This window comes from Somniosus microcephalus, chromosome 4, assembly GCF_052327205.1.
Source record: "Somniosus microcephalus isolate GS21.2 chromosome 4, FLI_Smic_1.0, whole genome shotgun sequence".
Classification (NCBI taxonomy): Eukaryota; Metazoa; Chordata; class Chondrichthyes; order Squaliformes; family Somniosidae; genus Somniosus; species Somniosus microcephalus.
The window spans coordinates 215,490,459-215,506,144 of NC_140990.1; the positions used below are offsets into that span (position 1 = coordinate 215,490,459).

At 45.2% G+C, this 15,686-nt stretch overlaps 1 protein-coding gene across 5 annotated transcripts in view; it reads left to right on the forward strand.

The window, feature by feature from the left end:
• LOC147120208 (protein boule-like) overlaps positions 1 to 15,686 on the forward strand; it is a 145,600-nt gene that overhangs the window by 91,074 nt on the left and 38,840 nt on the right. For all 5 annotated transcript variants that reach the window (XM_085985798.1, XM_085985797.1, XM_085985801.1 and 2 more), the window contains exons 8-10: positions 1,739 to 1,786; positions 6,199 to 6,327; positions 8,134 to 8,232. In XM_085985798.1, the coding sequence (XP_085841924.1) occupies positions 1,739 to 1,786; positions 6,199 to 6,327; positions 8,134 to 8,232 (276 nt within the window). The remainder of the gene's footprint in view (positions 1 to 1,738; positions 1,787 to 6,198; positions 6,328 to 8,133; positions 8,233 to 15,686) is intronic.

Genomic DNA, 15,686 nt, shown 5'->3' on the forward strand with positions numbered 1-15,686 from the left:
GGTGGAGAAGGTACCAGAGCAATAGTGGATGAGACCAAGATGTCGTTTGGTAATGAGGACCACACCGCAGCAGTTTGGGCAGTGCAGGTGAGGAGGCTTTAGTAAAGGGGCAAGGTGTCAACACTTGAGCCATTTCAGTCAAAACATGGATTTCAATGCAATCATCCATGTCGCGGGTGAGTAGATATTCTGGAGGAAAATAAGGAATGGTGCAGTGACTGTTCTGTTGGCAGAGTCGAAGGGGACAGTGCTAGGTTGAGTGAGTGCGACAGGAAGGAGGTTGGTGAGATTAGTTCCTAGCGGGCACTCTGGGTGGAAATGTCAGTAAGCGAAGAGGATGGGGCATTTGGGGTTGCTACTCTTAAGGAGGCGGTGACAATTGCCTCGATGGGCCCTTCAGAGAATGCCAAGAGACACACGGGGCATCTGTGAGCTTATTCAACAAAGTGAGAAGGAAGTAATGAATTTGGATCCAGAGTGGCAGCAAAATGTACATGCAATTAGACAGAGGGAATTCAGATTACATAGGCATGGTAGAGAAAGTCACGTCCTGGTCATAAACGGGACAGGGAGGAGATGATATGAAACAATAAATTAAGTTCTGAGGTCCTGTGATACAGTGAAGTTGACTTGTAGATGGGGGAAAAATCAGCGTTGAGGACCCACAGTGTCCATTTGGACACAGTTGTAGAGACGCTGTCCAGTGGAATCAGAAGGCTGAGGAAGAATGGCAAGTCAACAGTGATCCAGCAAAAGTTGATCCAGGGGTCCAGCAGGTGTTTGCAGTGTGCACCAGCAGATCTAGCATACCAGCAGAGGAGCAAGGAGCAGTGGGAGTAACATCCAAGGACTAAACAGACATCCAGAGAGACAGGAAAAAAAGAAAGAACCATGGGATCAGTGCAGATAAGGTTGTTTGGTCTGAGGAACAGCTGTAGGGAGATGAGGAGCACCCAGATTCGAGGACCTTTAAAGAGTAGTTTATAAAGGTCTAAAAAAAATTAATCTTCCCCTTCTTTATAAAATTCGACAATTGTTTTGAGTGCAGTTTTACTTCTGATTCTACCTTTATAAAAGTATTGAGGTGCTGTCAAACACTGACAATCACTGTCCAAAGGTGAGCCCTTGCACCCAAGCTCTCCAATTACTCTCTCCTTAGGATAAAACAGATGGCAGCTGCAGCTGAGATTGCAGAAGCCATCTGTCACTTCTCCCGATGAGATGAGCCTACACAAACACTTCACAGCTTGTCACCTGCAGAAACATCTAACCACATTAAAAATTACTTTCACAACTTTCTTAGCTCTGATACTAACCTGTGTCCAATTGCATGCTTCACACCACTTCGGCAGCTGTCATCCAAACACCAACATAACAACAGACCCACAGCAAGCCTCACTTACCCTGGCAGGGTTCCCCGACATCGGGAAGCCCGCAACAGCAGTCGAAAAATTGGGAAAAGCCTCTTCGCTGCCTGTTAACAGGCAGTTAAGTGGCTATAATCCTCTTCCCGCCACTAGGAGTCGGGTCCCTGCGCAAATCGGGAACCCGGCTCCCGGGAAGATTGGTTGGGAACAGGCTTGGGACCCACTCCCATTTTTTGGGATTTTTCCAGCAGTCCCGCCTCCTCAGGGCTGGTAAAATCCAGCCCTCGTTTTCTGAAAAGAAATCAGAATATTTTAGATAATTGTTATTGTCAAAGAGAATGTATATCATTACCTGCTATTTTTGTTTGCAGGCACCAGCTCATTGTCTCGCAGGCCAGTGGCAGTGGGGATTGCCACAGGTAAAACGTTTAATTATTTGTTTTTGCATGATTAGTAGGCTATTTTTATATTTGAAGTAAATGTAGCAACGAAAAATGTCAGCGCACCAACTTGTTAATAGCTGATGTTTGGAGTTTAGGACCCTCTCTGCTCTTTTGAAAAAAAGGTTCTGTCTGTTTGATGCAGGGTTGTAAATAAAGATGCCTGCCAGACAAGTTTTCAGCAGCTTTATGAATGGTAAACTGAAACTGCACGGTGGCTATTTAGCTTTTTTGTTGAAGTTAATGAAGCTTGTCAAAAATACCCCCAGCAAAAACAATGTAATTGAAATCCATTTAGTTTTTGAGGTACTGTTGCTGAATTTTAATGTGGTGCTCACAAGTCAGCCTGTCAATCAGATCATTAGTGTGACAAGACCATATTGAATCTGAAATTTGTAGCCAGCCTATCTCAAGCTGGTCCTGACCCAAAAGGAAAGGAATTCTCAGAGATAATTAATACACACACACACGTTATGGGGGGGGAGGGTTCAGGTGAAGGGGAATTTAGAAAGTCAGAGAAAAGAAAAGGTAATAGTGCAGGGTAGCGATAGGGGTCATGAGAACCAGAGTGTGACGGGAAGAGACAGAGCATACAAACTTAAGAGTGCATCAGCAAATACAGTCAAAGTAGAGAAAAATGGTAAAAAGACAAAATTAAAGGCTCTTTATCTGAATGCTCGCTGCATTCGTAACAAGATAGATGAGTTGACGGCACAAATAGAAATAAATGGGTATGATCTGATTGCCATTACAGAGACGTGGTTGCAAGGTGACCAAGGCTGGGAACTGAATATTCAGGGGTATTTGACATTTTGGAAGGATAGACAGAAAGGAAAAGGATGTGGGGTAGCCTTGTTAATAAAGGATGAGATCAGTGCAGTGGTGAGAAATGATATTGGCTCAGAAGATGAAGATGTAGAATCAGTTTGGGTGGAGATAAGAAATAGTATGGGAAAGAAGTCACTGGTGGGAGTAGTCTATAGACCCCCTAACAGTAGCTACACGGATCAGATGAAAGCTCTGCAGTCGTGAATGGTGGTGGAGCATTAAACAACTAACGGTAGGAGGAGGCTCCATGAATATCTCCATCCTCAATGATGGTGGAGCCCAGCATGTGAGTGCAGAAGACAAGGCTGAAGCGTTGGTGGGAGTAGTATATAGGCCCCCCAACAGTAGCTATACTGTAGGACAGAGTAAAAAAATGAAGAAATAATGGGGGCTTGTAAGAAAGGTAATGCAATAATCATGGGCGATTTTAATCTTCATAGATTGGACAAATCAAATTAGCAAGGGTAGCCTTGAGGACGAGTTCATAGAATGTATTCGGGATGATTTCTTAGAACAATACATTGTGGAACCAACCAGGGAGCAGGCTATTTTAGATCTGGTTGTGTAATGAGACAGGATTAATTAATGATCTCATTGTAAAGGACCCTCTAGGGAAGAGTGACCATAGCATGATTAAATTTCACATTCAGATTGAGGGTGAGAAACTTGTATCCTAAACTTAAAGGCAATTACAAAGGTATGAAGACAGAGTTGGCTAAAGTGGACTGGGAAAATAGATGAAAGGGTAAGACTATAGATAAGCAGTGGCAGACATTTAAGGAGATATTTCATAACTCTCAGCAAAGGTTTATTCCAGTGAGAAAGAAAGACTGTACGAGAAATTTGAACCATCCGTGGCTAACTAAGGAAGTTAAGGATGGTATCAAATTGAGGGAAAAGGCAGACAATGTTGCAAAGATTAGTGGTAGACCAATCGATTGGGAAATTTTTAGAAACTAGCAAAGGATGACTAAAAAAATAAAGAGGGAGAAGATAGATTATGAGAGTAAGCTAGCTAAAAATATAAAAACAGACAGTAAGAGCTTTTACAGGTATATAAAAAAGGAAGAGAGTAGCTAAAGTAAATGTTGGACCCTTAGAGGATGAGACTGGGGAATTAATAATGGGAAACAGGGAAATGGCAGAGACTTTTGAACAAATATTTTGTATCAGTCTTCACGGTAGAAGACACTAAAAGCATTCCAATAATAATTGATAATCAAGGGGCTATAGGGAGGGAGGAACTTAAAACTATCACTATCACTAGAGAAAGAGTACTAGGCAAACTAATGGGACTAAAGGCTGACAAGTCCCTTGGGCCTGATGGCCTGCATCCTAGCGTTTTAAAAGAAGTGGCTGCAGAGATGGTGGATGCGTTGGTTGTAATCTACCAAAATTCCCTGGATTCTGGAAGGGTCCCAGCGGATTGGAAAACCACAAATGTAACTCCCCTATTCAAGAAAGGAGGGAGACAGAAAGCAGGAAACTATAGGCCAGTTAGACTAACATTGTCATTGGGAAAATGCTGGAATCCATTATTAAGGAAGTAATAGCAGGACATTTAGAAAATCATAATAAAACCATGTTAACTCTGCTTGATTGTATGAAAGGGAAATCGTATTTGACAAATTTACTAGAGTTCTTTGAGGATGTAACGAGCAGGGTGGATAAAGGGGAACCAGTAGATGTAGTGTATTTGGATTTCCAGAAGGCATTCGATAAGGTGCCGCATAAAAGGTTACTGTACAAGATAAGAGCTCACGGTGTATGGGGTAATATATTGGACTGGATAGAGGATTGGCTAACTGACAGAAAACAGACGGAATAAATGGATCATTTTCAGGTTGGCAAACTAACTAGTGAGGTGCCACAGGGATCAGTGCTGGGGCCTCAACTATTTACAATCTATATTAATGACTTGGATGAAGGGACCTAGTGTACTGTTGCCAAATTTGCTGATGATACAAAGATAGGTGGGAAAGAGAGTTGAGTATACAAAATGTCTGCAAAGGGATATAGATAGGTTAAGTGAGTGGGCAAAAAATTGGCAGATGAAGTATAATGTGGGAAAATGTGAGGTTATCCACTTTGGTAGGAAGAATAAAAAAGCTAAATATTATTTAAATGGAGAAAGACTACAGAATGCTGCGGTACAGAGGGATCTGGGAGTCCTCGTACATGAAACACAAAAAGTTAGCATGCAGGTACAGCAAGTAATTAGGAAGGCAAATGGAATGTTGACCTTTATTGCAAGGGGGATGGAGTATAAAAGTCGGGAAGTCTTGCTACAACTGTACAGGACGTTAGTGAGACCAAACCTGGAGTACTGCGTACAGTTTTGGACTCCTTATTTATGGAAGGATATACTTGCATTGGAGGCAGTTCAGAGAAGGTTCACTAGGTTGATTCCTGAGTTGAAGGGGCTGTCTTATGAGAAAAGATTGAGCAGGTTGGGCCTATTATTGGAGTTTAGAAGAATGAGGTGTGATCTTATTGAAACATACAAGATTCTGAGGGGGCTTGACAGGGTAGGTGCAGGGAGGAAGTTTTCCCTCGTGGGGGAGTCCAAAACTAGGGGGCATAGTTTCAGAATAAGGGGTCTAACATTTAAAACGGAGATGAGGAGGAATTTCTTCTGAGGGTCGTGAATCTTTGGAATTCTCTACCCCAGAGAACTGTGGAGACTGAGTCGTTGAATATATTCAAGGTGGAGATAGACAGATTTTTGAAAAACGGGAATCAAGGGTTATGGGGAACGGGCAGGAAAGTGGAGTTGAGGCCAAGATCAGATCAACCATGATCTTATTGAATGGCGGAGCAGGCTCGAGGGGCCGAATGGCCTATTCCTGCTCCTATTTCTTAAGTTCTTATGTTGTATTTTTCCAGTTTTATTTATAGTATTTGAAAAAACTGACTTTAGTGAAAAAGTTTTACCTGTAGAGATGATAAGTAATTGGCATCAGATTTCCTGCATTCTGCCACCTCTTGGTTTTACTGACTAATGAAAGTGAAGCATCCCACAAAACCAGTGATAAAAACTTCTGACCAGGATTGCTTATATAGCATTATATACTGTACAGAAAGGTCTGGAGAAAGGATGCGACTTACTAGGTTACCATGAAACATTAAATAAGAGACATTGTGCCATTTTTGTACTTGTTTGGCTGATGCCCTTTTTATCTATGTATGCGGAGCCTGAGGTAGACTCAAAAATGAAGGACTTACTGAAGAGGGGTAATTTGACTTCTGTTGTTCACTTACAAAAAAATATAACAAAAGCCATGTATCCTTCTGAACAGTTTTACTTTTAAGTGAAAACCAAATGAGGCGTTTTGCATGCTTGTACTTTGCAGTTTTGGTGATACAGTAGAAATCTGGATTTTTGTATCACACCGTCTCATGTACACTTTTTTGTATCACATCATCTCATATACACACACACACACACATTTTCACAAACAAAATATTTTCTAGAACTTACTCAAATGGCCTAGTGTTTTAAATTGATGTGTAACTTTATCAAATACTTGAGTGCCATTTACATTGCTTACTTATTTCATTAGTCACCAGCTTCTACAGCCTCTGTTTTATATCTACAACCATCTGAGATAATATATCAACCAGTGGAAATGCCTCAGGATGGCGGATGTGCACCTCCTCCACTTCCAGTGATGGAAGCCTCTATGCCAGAGGTAAGATGACTAACTGGTTAATCAAAATAAAAACAAATTGCTGTATTTAACAATTGATTCAGTACCTTGCAGTGTAATTTCTAACTTTCTTTGTTAAATAAACTGTTGATGATCGCCTTTGGAATTGCTCATGAACAAAAAAAAACATTTAAACCCATCTCCGTATTAATGTTACTTTCTCTGTGCATTTCTATTTTTTCTGACATGTTCTGTTTGCCTTCCACTTTCTGTTTTTCCTCACATTTTTATATTTTGTCAGTGGAGTATACTCTTAACTATTCTTGGGGAATCAGGCACAGGAAAGAGGGAAAAAGGTGGAGACCGGTCACGCCAGGTCTCCACCCACATTGCACTGGGATTTACTGGAGCTTCCCCAGTGAGTGTAACTAGGCTTGTGCCTGTAGTAGACTCGAGCCCAGTATTGGTACTTTAATGAGGCATGAAGAATGTTTCTAGCATCCCACCTTATTCTTGCTCCATATTCAACTGTTGGGCACTTGCAGGGGTGCCTGAAGATCCTTGGTCCAACAGCCTGCCTTTGTGCTCATGCAGACCAAAGGATCTGCAAGCTTCCTCAGGCTGTTGAAGATTAAGCTAAGTGAAAATTTTTACTTAATGTTCCCCGGGCCATGCAAATTGGAAGGAAAAGTACGGCATCAACTTCCTCGTCTGTGGTGCACTGTGCTTATCGACCAGTTTCACTGTGACTCTAATTCACTCTTTGTCCTTGTCTCTTATTCTCTGTATACCTCTTATGCACTTTGGCCTCGATATTATACCCCCCGCCCACCAAATGGCAGGCAGGAGAGGGTTGGCGAGTTTTTAAAAAAAAATTAAATCGGAGATACATCCCCAACCTGCCGCGTACGCACCTGCTGCCATTTTTAAGGTAGTGAGTTACGTGGTGTGCATGTGTCCTGTCTTGGAGAGGCGGGGCACTTCATCATTAACATATTTAAATCAGGCTCCCACAGTTCAATTGGGAACCCAATTTAAATGTAACAGCTGCCAGCCAAGTTTCCCAGGACTTGGGAAACCTGGCAGTGAAATGGAGACAGGAGTAGCCAGCTCCAGCAGGCAAGTGCTTTTTAGAGCACTCCTTGTAGGCCAGGAGGAGCAGGAGTGCTCCCCCCAACCCCTCGAGCAAACCTTCTGCCGATCGCAGCTGCGATCGGTGATCTCTCTTTTCCCTCCCCCCCTGCCCACGCTCCAATCCCGAGCCCCGATCTCTCCTTCTCGATTGCCTGGCTCTGATCACCCCACACCAAGCTCCAATCTCTCCTGATTATCAGGGACCGTCCCCATCCTTCTAACTCAGAGGCAAGAGTGCAACCACTGAGTTAAGACTGACACCTGTAGATGATACGATGCAGGTTGCATAGTTTACGTAGATTGGAACGGAGGTAGGTAGTGAGAGCATCGGGAAAGTCTTCCTTTGTTTGTCTGCCACTCCGTATTCCCTCACGCAGCTTCAATCTCTTTCTTTCGTTGTGCTTCACACTGTCCTATTCCTGCCACCTCCCATGGGGCGAACTGGAGTAAAGCTTAGAGCTCCAAACATCTGATAATCACAGAAATAATGTTGTCTTGATGCCGGGGTTGGTGGTGTTGTCTTGGTGCCTTAAGACAATAACACATTCATTTCAAATTTTTGTCCTACTTCAATTTAGGTTTTCCAAAAGGTAATCAGTAGTCATTCTGAGGGGAAATTAGGATATTTTGTGAGCATTGCCCACTTTTGTACTTTGTCAGATCATTGTGTAGTGTACGGTATTAGGTTAGTAATTGGATCTTTTTGCCCCCTAGCCCTATGCCGATCACAGTGTTCAAGCACCGTACCACCAGGTTTACACCCAAAGTCCTATGACAGTAGCAGCACCTGTGATGCAGCAAGAACAAGTGAAGGTAGGAACACATTTTTCCCCCCAACTATTTTGGTTTCTCCCAGGCAAACACCAGAGATGGGGGGAGAAAGATGATCAGCCACTAAAAGGAAAGGGTGACACATTGGCCACTTTTTCTTTTCTCTGATGGCATGATCCCATGCCAAGAACTTGTGTTAGTAATTGCCGGTGCAACCTATGTCATGTGATAAAAAGGGCCATATCTTGTTGGAGTGAGGCATCTTCAGCGTCAAAAAAAAAATTGCACCATAACTTGAGTGAGTGTGAGATGATAACAGCACGAGGGTATCTGGGACCTTAGTGAATAACAGGAGCAACAGTGTGTCTCCTTAACTAATGAGATTTAAGGATTGAGAAAGAAACAAAGGAACAATGGAGAAGGAGGTTGAGTTAGAGCCAAATCAGGTACAGAAAGAGAAATAAAGAGGGAAAGACAAAAAGGAAAAGCAAGGGTAAGAAAGGACACTTCAAAAATACTCTCAACAATAATTGACTACATGCAGGAATGAGATTGACTACATGCAGGAATGAGATTGACTACATGCAGGAATGAGATTGAACAGTTTAAATTGTTGCCTTTTTGGGCCAGAGTGTTAATGCAATGATCACATTATTAAAAGGGTACTTGTGCCTTTTATTACCAGACTTAACTTTCTGTGGAGTTTAATGGGCAATTAATGTGCAAATCCAGCAAGTTCTTAAAAATAACTGGGAGGCTAAGGGCATGATGCCATTCGTGCAAAGCAAATGGCAGAGCAGCATACCTCAACCAGCAAGTTCTGGAGATTCACAACTCATTGCATAGGTCTTGGGAGGCAACATTGGGTCGCGCCCCCTTTGTGGCGCTGCCTTCGCCAGGGCGCTACTTTTAGTGCCTGGAAAAAGTTAGCGCCCCCGCACCCAGAATTCACTGGTAGCGCTCCAAGAGGGAGGCAGGGCACTTCCAGCAGTGAGTGAATATCACAGCGCAACATGCCGCAGCGCCACCGTACTGCTGCAGGCTTTCCTCCCCTTTTATTAAAGGTGAGGGGCCTTGCACAGCACGACCTGGGACCCAGCTGGGCCACCAGGCATCAGTGTGCCGGCAAAAGAGGAGTGCCGGGCTCACGGAGCGCAGCTGGCACCCCACGGGGGAACTTCACAGGAGGCCGGGGACAGCAACGGGGGCAGGTGCTGGCAGGCGGCCAACAACAAAATGGCCACCTGGCACCTCCCCTTTAATTTGCACCACCCCGGCCGCACATACACTCCCCATGACCCTGTCGGACATGATGTCCGGTGGTAAGTCAGGGGGTGCTACCGAAGATCGCGGCCAGGGCGCTGCGCACGGCGATGATGTCATCACCGGAGGCACAGCACCGCGGGGCGCTAACAGTTACCGCCACCGCTAACCTCCCGCTGAATTTCACAGGAGGTGTCAGTGGCGTCGCATCCGGGCGCTCGTTGCTTTGCGCCCCATTGGCGCTAACGGAAGGCGCAAATCAACCAAATTTTTCCCCCTTAATCTTTACAATTACAATCTAGTAAACAGCAATCAACATGTTGAATGGTCACATACCGCAAGGACGGTTGAATGTCACAGGATAAAAGTATTGTAACAGCTGCCTGAATACCTGGTACCTTGAGAAGCCCCCCTCACCTGCTGTTTTCTGTTAGGCCCAGCTGCTACTTATGCTGGTTGTTGAGGCTGCTGTTGCTGCTCCTGTTCCTCCATCCAAATGAAACAGGTAATAATAGCACCCATGATAAGCAGATAGACCTCACTGAGGATAAGTAAGGCTAATAATATCAGAAAGTAATTTGGGCGCTGGAAATTATCTTAGCAATCCAAACAACACAATGGCGTACAGATCCAATTACCTGCAGCTGAGTGCTCCTTTAAATACTGTTGAGACACCAATCCTGCTAGGTTTTACTACTGGGTGGGGTGCGTCTTCTGCAATTTCATGTTAAAATGACATTGCCTGTTGCCCCAATTACATCTTAGGACCTCGATTTGCATGTAGTCTTGAAACTCAGGCAGGCGCCTCAGCCAACTAAAAAAAGAACTGCACGATTAAAATGGTGGCCAGCGGGATTTGAGCTGTATGTCCTTTGCAGCGATTTTAACTGCCCCTGCCCTGTTCCTGCTGGACAGGGCAATTCAGGATTAAATTTGTGCACATTCAGAGATGATGGGGACATGCAAGAACAACCAGCCCAGATTTATTAAAAGCAAGACATACTTGACAAATTTAGTAGTTTTGTTTTGAAGAAACCATTGATTGTATAGGTAAAGTGAATACAGTAGGTGCAGCATATATGGATTTTCAAAAGGCATCCAGTAAGGCGTCTTGCAGGAAGATTGTTATAAAAGTTCAGGCATATGGTATAAGGAAATGTAGCAGTATGGACAGTAAGTTATTTGGCGGACAGGAAACAATGGGTTAGTTGTTAAACAACGTTGCTTGGAAGTGGTATTTCCCAGGGGCATTCAGTGCTGAGTCTCCTTTGGTTCTCAATGTGTGTATATATATATATATATATAATATAAATATATAGATGATTTGGATTTGGGGCATAGGTAGGAAGATATCAAATTTGGTAAGCAAACAGCAAGGGGGGGAGGCGGCAGAAGATATCAGGAGGACATAGACAGGTTGGTGGAATTGGTAGCCAGGTGCAATTAATGCAGAAACATGTGAAGGAGTGCATTTTAGGAGGAAAAACAGATAATGAGAGTATGAAATCATTTGAAAAATGCTGACGAATGTGGAGAAACAGAGACTGGAGGGGAAAATGGGCCTCACTTCGCCCATTTATCAGGAGCGAAACAGATCCTCAACATTTATAGCATAGATCGCAGGTGACCGAAATGAACCACAAGTGCTTTGGTCACCATATTGGTGTGGGTGCCCTTTAGGCGCCCCAGGCACCACCGGCCTGAATGAAGTGTGGAGCCAATTAAAGTATTATAATGAGAGTCCTTGCATTAATTTGGGATCGATTTGGGAAATTGGTTTGTGCCGGCAGTTCTTAAGCCCACCTGGTAAATCATGGTGAGAATAGTTGGGAAGCAACCTTCACAAGTGCTATTTGAAGGGATTCACACTTAAGTCTGGTTAGTCATTTCAAGCTGCTAGGGTGCTTGTTGGGCTGGTTTTGGCTTCAATTGAAGGGCTTAAAAAGTCTTTGCTGTCATCGGTGTTCTGCTGGGTCAGCCATTGGGGCTGCCAGATGAGGAGCAGCAACACCAGGAAGGGAGAGTCCACAGACCTGCAGTTGCAAGAGCTGCACTTGGTCATACAGAGTGTGTAGGGTGATATTGGAGTGGGAAGGGGAAAATGAGGACAGCACCTCCTGGCAACTGCTGTGGTGGCCCAGAGAAGAAAGAAAGTTCCTGCACTTGGAAATATCAGTGATAGTTTAAGAGGTGGATGTACAAAAACTCTGCGTGACACATCCTGCAGTGGCTGCGGGCCCGACTCACCCCCTGCCCATGATGTCCAGGACCACCTCCTCGAGTGGGAAAAGGACATGGATGTAGGCTCTCCCTCTGCCTGGTCCCTTGTATTGTGTGCCAGCTTGTCCTGCAAGAAAGAAGAGATGTACCTAGCACTATGGTGTTAGTGGTAGGCTAGTGAAATGTTTTGAGGATGTGCATGTCATGATCAAATGGTGTGGACATAGTGGGAAAGGTGGCAGAGTTGTAGGGAACTGAGGGAAGAAATAGTGAGGCGATTAGCAGATGTATGAGTAGTAGCAGAAGGAGGTGTAGTGAAGTGTGGTTTAGTGATTGCAGGAAAGTGTAGGGAAGCGGGGGAAAGAAAGCTTGTGAGTAATTGGGCTACAAGTGGTGCGGAACTGAGGAGAGTAATGCAAGATATGATTTAGGAATTCTCCCTTAGCAACCCTGCTGAAGTCATTGAACATCTTGCGGCATTGCAGCCATGTACTAGATGCCACCTCTTGCCACTGCTGCTTGGACACTTGTCTGAAGACTCTTCGGCCTCACTCACTCACTCAATCCTCTGGTGGACCACCTCCACCAGGACCCCCAGTGCAGCATCTGAGAACCTGGGGACAATTCACAACAACTGTTTTAGGCATATTTGAAGTGTCCATGGCAGATTTATTTATTCCAGTATTCACCACCAAAGTGCACCTCTTTAAGAGGTACAGGGTGCCTTTAAATAGCATCATAGAGACGTCATTTTCAGGGCTCCAGTTAGGCAAGCTGCCAATGAACAGCACGAGTAGTACTGGCAGTTGGCCTATTCAATGTTACTGAGGCACAGGACCAATTTCTCCACATAACGCGCCCACATGTTCAGGCACAGACTGATTTGGTACCCAAAAGGTCAGGGACCAATTTCTACCCTCAGGTGTAAACACATAATTCCCTGAAAGTGTGAGCACAGATAGAAAGCTATTTTTTTTTTTTAAAAGGCCAGTAGAATTCTGGGATTTATAAATTTGGAGCATAGAATACAAGAGCAGAGTGGCAATGGTAAACTTGTACAAGACAGTGGTTAGACCACATTTACAGTACTGTGTGCCATTTTAGCCACCCTATTAAAAAAAGAATATTAAAGCCATAGATTCAGCAGCATGATACCAGGGATGAGAAACTATAGTTATGAGGATAGGCTTGAGATATTGCAGTTATTCTCGGTGGAGTATAAAGAGGATAAAAGGAGAGATATAGAGGATTTTAAAATTAATAAAGGGTTTTAGTTGGATTAGTAGGTAAATATTTTCTCAGTAATCATAAAATAGTACAGTACAGAAGGAGGCCATTCGGCCCATTGAGTCTATCAAAGAGCAAACCAGTTAGCCCCACTCCCCTGCTCTTTCCCCATATCCCTGCAATTTTTTCTCCTTCCAAGTATTTATCCAATTACCTTTTTGAAGGCTACTATTGAATCTGTATCCACCACCCTATCAGGCAGTGCATTCCAAATGTCGCCACTGGTTCCTTTGCCAATCACCTTAAATCTGTGCCCTCTTTATCGACCCTTCAGCCATTGGAAAAGGTTTCTCATTATTTACTCTATCTAAACCCTTCCTGATTTTAAACACCTCTACCAAATCATCTCTTCGCCTTCTCTGCTCTAAGGAGAACAACCCCAGCTTCTCCAGTCTATCCATGTTAACTGTAATCCCTCAAACCTGGAACCATTCTAATAAATTGCTTCTGTACCCCATCCAAAGCCTTCATGTCTTTCCTAAAGTGTGGTGCCCAGAATTGGACACAATAATCCACCTGAGACCTATATAAAACTCATGTTTTATATAGGTTTAACGTAACTTCCTGGCTTTTGTACTCTATGGGGTCAATTTTCTGGCCGCCATCGGGCGGCTTTTCATGCGGCCGGGGGCCGAAAATCAGCGAAAAAGCGGGTCAGGACCCCCCCCCCTGCCTGATTCCCCGCCCCGTCCGACTTTCAGACCGCCGTTTCCCCGCGCCCCGCTTCAGTCCCGGCCGCCGCTGGCGGGACTGGTCGTCGGAGCACTAATAAGCAATTACCAGCTTGTTGAGGTAGTTTCTCCGGCGCCTTTGCAACTTTGGGGCTTTCCCCACATCAAACCCGCCTGCGGGGAACCCCGCTGCTGAGAGCTGGCGTGAAGCTTGCCGGCTTGCTTGCTGTCAGCTGCAGGTCAATGGAGAAGCTGCGATTTAAAGGGACAGCACTTGTATGTTGAAGGACCTTGTTGTTGCAGGTTTGCGGCTACTTCTTCAAGGCTTAGGCACAGCTGTGGAAGGTTGCAGCCTCACACACTTCTCCAATGCGATCTCCTGGGAAACCCCTCTCGCCACCCTCACTCAGCGCTTCCTCAGCGGAGGCATCTACGAGAAGCATGGGACGCCTTTTTTTCCTTCCCTTCTTGCCATTAGAGGATCTCCAGCAGCAGAGGCGACAGCAGCAGAACCAGGAACAGCAGGATCAGCAACAGGAGCACCAGGCTGCTGCTCACTCACCTGAAGCTGCACAGGCCAGAAGGGGCCAGCGCTTGGAAGTGGCTTGAGAGCACCCTGCTGCGCTTTAGGGGGCCATGGGGACCCGTTTCTGCACTGGCAATCCTACTCAGAAGGACTTCCATGAAGATCTGGTTTCTCTGTTCAACAGATGGCCAACTTGATGAGATGTCATTCTCTTATGAGCACTCATCATGTTTTCCGTACCCTGGCGAGTTATCTCCTCCATGGAGGTTGCCAACCTTTCCATGGATGCGTTCCTGCACCAATGACTCCACAAAGGCTCTGCTCATGGTCGCTATGGACTCCTCCATTCGCTCCACACTCGCAGCGACCCTGGAGACAAAACCTGCCAGAGACTCCTACATCTGTGCATGGAGATCCATCACATCTTCTCTTGCGGATGGACCCAGAGGCAGAGGGTCGACATGCAGCGTAGCTGAGCTGAGCTGGCAGAGTCCTGCGCCCTCCGACGAGGACTCTCCACTGCTGTCCTTGTCTCTAGAATCTGCTGAGGCTCACTTGTGAGCTGTGAAACACCAGGTGACAACACTACTCTATGTCCCGAAGGTCCCCCCGAGGTGTGAGTGTCTGCGCTGGTGCTGGGTGCGCTTACTTCTGCTGACGCTGCGTCCTCAGAGGTTGGAGCTTCCTCTGAGGAGTCTGGCTACACAGCCTCTTCCTCCTCCACAGTGAGGACGGGGCTCTGGATGGTACTGTGGGGGAGTAAAGGAAGGAGTTAGAGATGTAATGCCAAGGTTCTTCTGGTGACTCCCAGCGAGTTGGCATCTGCTGACACCTGCATCCATGCAGCATTGGTCTCAGTGGGAGGCCTCTTCCTCCCTGACCTAGGGAAGAGGACCTCCCTCTGGGCCCTAACCCCATCCAATAATGCCTGCAGTGAAGCCTCGTCGAATTTGGAGGCAGCTCGGGGTCTGACACTGGCCACAGCTGCTGCAGGCTCCTCTGCCATCCTGTATGGTTCATTTGGAAGCCTTCAGAGGATGCAGTGCTTGCTATAGACCTTGAAAGCACCACGAATGATGACATCATACTGTGGGGATTTCTGACTCGAATTGGACAATTGGCAAGGCTTCCCACATGCTGGGAATTAATTGGCCACTTGAGGGAAAATTGCGTGGAGCTGGCTGACACTTTTTTAATGTGTGTCAGAAACCCCACATTCGGGGAAACCCGACCATTTCCCACACAAGCCGAAAATCGGGGCCTATGCCTCTGTTCATAAAGCCCAGGATCCCATATGCTTTGTTAACCTGTCCTGCCACCTTCAAAGATTTGTGCACAAACACCCGCAGATCTCTCTGTTCTTCCACCCCCTTTAAAAGCCAATTTTGTAACCATGCTGCTACTATCCCTTTTATCCCATGGGCTTCGATTTTTGTGAACAAACCTAATATGTAGTACTTTATCAAAATCATTTTGAAAGTCCATATACACAACATCAGCTGCATTGCCCTCATCCACCCTCTCTGTCA